Source organism: Pelobates fuscus, chromosome 2 (assembly GCF_036172605.1).
Source record: "Pelobates fuscus isolate aPelFus1 chromosome 2, aPelFus1.pri, whole genome shotgun sequence".
Lineage (NCBI taxonomy): Eukaryota > Metazoa > Chordata > Amphibia > Anura > Pelobatidae > Pelobates > Pelobates fuscus.
The window spans coordinates 223,991,005-223,997,004 of NC_086318.1; the positions used below are offsets into that span (position 1 = coordinate 223,991,005).

General features: G+C 36.8%; 1 protein-coding gene across 1 annotated transcript in view; it reads left to right on the forward strand.

Annotated features, from left to right (window-relative positions):
• FNDC1 (fibronectin type III domain containing 1) overlaps positions 1-5,577 on the forward strand; it is a 219,065-nt gene extending 213,488 nt beyond the window's left edge. Inside the window, exons 19-20 of the mRNA XM_063443210.1 lie at positions 2,293-2,415; positions 4,284-5,577. Coding sequence (XP_063299280.1) covers positions 2,293-2,415; positions 4,284-4,399 — 239 coding nt within the window. The 3' untranslated portion in view covers positions 4,400-5,577. The remainder of the gene's footprint in view (positions 1-2,292; positions 2,416-4,283) is intronic.
• Positions 5,578-6,000: the final 423 nt, after the last annotated feature.

Consider the following 6,000-nt stretch of genomic DNA (forward strand, 5'->3'; position numbering starts at 1 on the left):
CTCATTGACACACACATACAAGCTCACTGACATACATACACATGCTTACAATAGACAAGCTCACTGACACACATGCTTACTACATACAAAATTCACTACAGAAAAGCTCACTGATACACACATGGTCACTACAAACTCACTGACACACATGCTCACTACAGAAAAGCTAGCTGACACACAAGCTAGCGACAAGCTCACTGACACACACATGGTCACTACAGAGAAGCTCACTGACACACACATGGTCACTACAAGCTCACTGACACACACACACACATTGTCATGGGCTGAAGCTTACCTGTCACAGAAGACTGTGGGAGGCAAAGCACTTTGAGGTGGTCTCCATGTTCTGTCCCCTTACTTAGTCAGCAGCGTGAGTGCGGGAGGCAGAGCTTGTGAGGGGGTGGGGTTTGCATGCAGAGCATGGCCTCAATGCGGGGGCAGAGCATAAAGGCACGAACAGGGATTTGGAAGGGAGTCTCACAGTGCTCCCTCTGCCCCCTTGGCAGCCTAAATGCAGCCCCCAGCACCTCCCTCTAGCCCCCAGCACCTCTCTCATTCTTTCCCTCAGACTGAGCTGTCACAGTCTGATGGAAAATTTCCTGTGTGGAGGGGGCATGGTGAAACACCCTGGGGGGGGGGGCAAGTGCCCCCTCTTGCCCCCCATGCGGATACCCATGTCTCTAGCAATACCAAATATTATGGAGGGAAAAACAATTAAACTAAAGAGAATGTAGCATATGGGCACATATAAGTATGTCTTTTCATATATTAGATTCTCTAACACATGCACACACATGGAATTGCAATGTTTTGTGACCTATTCAAACAGCTTCCCTTTTTTGAGGTGACTCTCTTGACTATTTCCCCATTTTAGAATCCCATGGGATTTAAATTTTAATCTTAAAAGGGCCCTCTAAGCAATTTGACACAAACTGAGAGACTCCCGTAAAGTGCCCCAATAGCATATTGTGGAAGTTATTTCTGCATTCAGTGGCATATTGCTATTCCAGAAGTAACCTCCATATTACATGTCACAAATCAATTCTGTTCATATTTAGACAGCATTAATGTGCCATGGTCATCAAATACTATACTCAGTCAATTAATATTTCCAAATTTGGTTAACATTGATATTCCTAGTGCAGAAGTCACAATTGACAGCTCTTATTATATTTAGTTTTAGTCAAACCACTCAAAAATGGTTTTACACAAAACCAAAACTGTGGCATATTTGTACCAATTCCAGGGTTATATTCATACCAAAATTATGCAATTATTACTACCTCCTTCTGTTAGCTCTCCTGAGCTAACAGAAGTGTCAGGTGCACTCTACTTGAGTGCCCCTGCCTCCTCACACACAGACTAGTGTTTCTAACTTTAAATCATAGATCAGACAATGCAGAGGCTTCTCAATAACTAAACAGTAATTTATTCTTTTTTGCCCGTTTGGGCAGTGGAGTATCCTTTTAAAGTGCTAAGTGTCCCATTACATTCAAGACAATAACAATAAATCGGTCTATTTAACTGAGATTTAGACTACTGGCAAATCTTCACAAACTCTTTTATTGGTCAAACTTTAGAAAGTGTATTAAAAATAAGCTTAAATAAACTTTAAAATTGTGTTTAATTACATACCACATATTTTCCTAAAGTAGTGGATTACAACTTTTTTTTGGACCAAGGCACACTTTAATGAGAGAAAACTTTCCAAGGTTTACTGTCACATTTATTTGAAGCTTTACTAGAGAGCTGTGCATGCTTTTAGCCAAATTAACTTGATAATTTTAGTTAATTTTTAATTGGGCACATTGAGGTGGCTAAAGGGACCACTTCTCCAAAGAAACACTTCAGACAGGAACTGCCCACTACATTAGTGTCATTCTAATATACTGTGGATGTTGCATAGTTACATAGTTGTCTAAGTTGAAAAAAACTCCTTCTAGTTCAACCGTGAAGCCCATTCTTTTATGCTGTTGATCCAAAAGAAGGTGAAAAAAAAAACAAATGTAGCCAACTATGCCACATAAGGGAAAAAATCCTTCTTGACTGGCAATCAGATTTTTCTTGGATCAATAATTTGTTTACATACATATCTATTATATCCTTGAATATTCTGATTGTACAAAAAAAAGCATCCAAGCCGTCTCTTAAAATGATGTCATGAATTAAGAAATTAAAGAAATAGACTTTTCTCTGAATTTACGCAATTTGCTGCGAATCTTCAAGACTTGCAAAGAACAACTTAACTTGTGTTAAAATGCATTCAAAATATTTCTCTTTTTTCTTCAGACACATTTTACAGCATAGGAGACAGCTGGGGAAGAGGCGAGGATCATTGTCAGTTTGTGGATTCTTATATGGATGGAAGGACAGGACCGCTTGCTGATGTAGATATAATGCCCATGGTTGATGGTAAGTTAATGCAGCATTTCTGTCATTGGTGACTCTCCTAAATGAGCACAGCATGCCTAGCAATGCAATCTGGTCAAGTTTATGGTAAGTTTATCTATAGATTACATAATTTTAAAAAAATATATAATTCTGCTTTATTTTGTTTTCTATATGTCTCAAACGTGTTTGCTTGAAGGTTTAAAAATACCTTTCAAGTAATGCATGTTCCTTTAATAGTTTTGCATAGATGTATGTTGAACTGATAACTACACAACAAAACATTTAGCCACCTAAAGGTTAAATTAAGCCAATAGTAAAGAAGTAGTTTCTTCCAGCTGTTGTTCCTATATCTCCCATTAGGGGCAGGCTGATATTTATTTCTCTCATGGGACAAAGCCACAAATAGTCTAGGTACAAGGTGTCCTTACATTTTACACCTACATGTCATTCCAAAATTTGATTACTAAACATATATAGATGTTAAGCACTCATGAATATGATCTTTATCAAAAACATGAAGAAGCAGCCTAGACAGTATTTGGCCAATTAGCAATGGTGTTGTATACTTTAGATATCCTCTCAGCAGCCATAGGCATGTAAGGGTTGATTCTGTATACCTGTATTGTTAATTTGAGGAGACCTATCAAATATGCTAATCCAAGAGACATAGTCAGTATAAACAGTTCCAAAGCTCAAAGAAAAGCTGAAAGATTCTCGATCAGTAGACAAAGCCATGGGTCACAGCACAATGTGAAGGAACAGCACCAAAACAGATAACTTAACAAGGAGGTTAGAACAACTGAGTACTTAAACAACACTGTGCATGAATTTTGAAGGGGAGACCTCCCCACCCAACCCACTATCCCAGTGTTAGCTGAGATAGGAGAATGCATAGTTTTCATGGCGCCTTGGCTTCAAGACACAAGAAGTCCTGGCAGGCCCTCTTGGTGGCCTAATATTACTTACACTTTTTCAATTCCCCCAGGAACAAGGTGGTAGTGGAACAAGACCACTACAAACTGGGTTATGCCAAGTGCCTTGTGGCCTTGAAGAGTCCCAACTCGCCAGAGGAATATATGCGGCCAACTGAGGCCTCACGACAAGCACTGTCATGACAAGACAGTAATTTTAATCTTAAAAAACTTTCTCAAATTCTTAATTTAGAGTAATGGCTCACAACCTTTTTTGGACCAAGATATACTTTAAACAAAGGAGCAATATCCATGGCATACTTATTTTTTTATCAGTTGATTACAATGCCACTTTTGTTTCAGGCTTAGTTGAGAAATATGCATACCTACTTCTATATCAATCAGTATAGTAATTATGATGGATAGATATCACAATTTTAATGCAGACACTTTTAAAAACAGATAATTAAGGAATCCATGCTGCAAAAAGTCAAAATGATTGTGACATACTTTGAGGTGTCTTGAGACACACCAGTTGAACACCACTGATTTGGAGCATCCAGTGGACATTTCTCACCCTTCTCCCTATACCAGTCAAGCGTTATTTACCAGTGGACCATATCATGGGAAATTTGATTTTGTAACTTCAGAAGAGAGACATCTTAATTAACCCTGCTCTAGAGAAACTCTGCATCCTGCATCTTTATAATAAACAAAAGTCAGATAATGTTGGAGAAACAAATTGAATTGAAATGTATTATCTTAAAATGTAACTATTTGAAAAATGTTACACGCATACACACATATTTATTTTAAATTAAATATGAAAAATGACACACAGCTATGTTAAATATGCAAAGGTTCACTGTATTTAGTTTTCTGTATATTTTTACATGTGTTGCCTATTTTATAATAAATTCCAAACAATATTACTATTCAAGTAAAAAAAAACTAAACATCTATATATTTAAATCACAGGTTATTATCGTCAGTATATCCAAGAGCCGGTGATGTTTGGTCGGATTGGTTTTGGGACTCCCCATAACTATGTTGGATGGTATGAATGTGGAGCACCCATTCCAGGGAAATGGTAACCCTACGATGGTATTCTCCCAAGAATTCTGCAGAATACCCACACCTATGCAAACTGGTGCTATTCAACTGACTTGTTATAAAAAAAGGAATTACAGCACTGTGTTGAAAGAAACGGACAAAAAAATATTAATAACATAGCAATTCTACATGCTTCGAGACAATATCAGACTAAAAACACTGTGTCAAAGTGAATATGTGGTGCTGCTTCTGATTCTTCTTAGAAGCCCAAGTGGAACTCTGTTCCAATGTTCCTGCATTTCTAGTATAATGATCTGGTTCTCTGGGCACAATACACACCCAGTAAAAAACCTTAAGCCACAAAAAAACTGGGAATGATATTATAACTTGCAAGAATGACCTAAGCATGCTGTGCTTGCTTACTTGTAAGGTGAATTCTTACCATTGTTTTTAATGGAACCCTCTACGTTGAATCTTTTTATAATTTGAAACTTTAGAGCTGCAAAATGCTTGCCTTACTAGATAGGAATGGAGTTCAAACAGTCTACCTTGGAATATGCACTTGTTGGAGCTTTCTCCTTGTGATAGTCTATATTGGATGTGTATGTGTTTTAGGATCAGCATACATAATTGTGTTCACATCTCAAATGCACTCGTTAGATGGAAAGAGTATAGCTAGAAATCAGGGATCGTTTGTATTTCTATGTTGACACTGGGCAGGTTTATTTCCATCTATTGTTAAAATGATGATTTGCTGTTCTTGGCACAAATCATATGAAAATAATGCATTTCATTCTTTTTTACTGCCTATCTCGAAAAGGTCTTCCCAGTGAAATTTTGACATTATTTCTTTTTAAGCAGACATCACAAGTAGTAAATTAAATTTGTAATATAACTCCATGCTACAGTTTACTTAAAGCAAAATGTGCAATCATTGCTGATTATCGATACAACTCTATGAATTTATTAGTTTAGTAATTAGATATCTTGTGTGACACTCCACCTTTACATAATTCATGATTGTATTTTTAAATAGGTGAATCAGAAAATAAATATAATTATGCATTTTAGACGTCCTTTACCACATTTCAAACTGGATTTGAAATTGATTGGACTATCAAACTAACGGGTTGCTTAAAAAACCCAGAGTTTCCCAAAAGTGTCTATTGGTTAAACAATGGCACCTCTTCCCAATGCATATAATAAGCAGTATTGTGGACTTTAACCCCTTAAGGACACATGACATGTGTGACATGTCATGATTCCCTTTTATTCCAGAAGTTTGGTCCTTAAGGGGTTAATGAGTCTATTTTACCCTATCCAAGTTCATATCGAAGCAGTGATTGATTAACCTAGTTGTTTACCTATTAGTGGCATAAACAGAGGGTAGTAATGTAATACAGTTGATACTAGTAGCTACACAAGACTAAAGATGGCATAAGAGGAACCTGTCCATGTTCTATATAGTTCTATGTTTCCTACATGCTAAACAATGTAAATTATTTTCCATTTAGGGTACGTAGAGTTAATAATATAAAAACTGTAAAGGTTTTTCTTATTGCGTAATGGATAAACACTTTGTAACTAATATTTAACCATATTCTTTTTTGCACTAAACCAGCTGTGCCTTTATAAAGTCAAC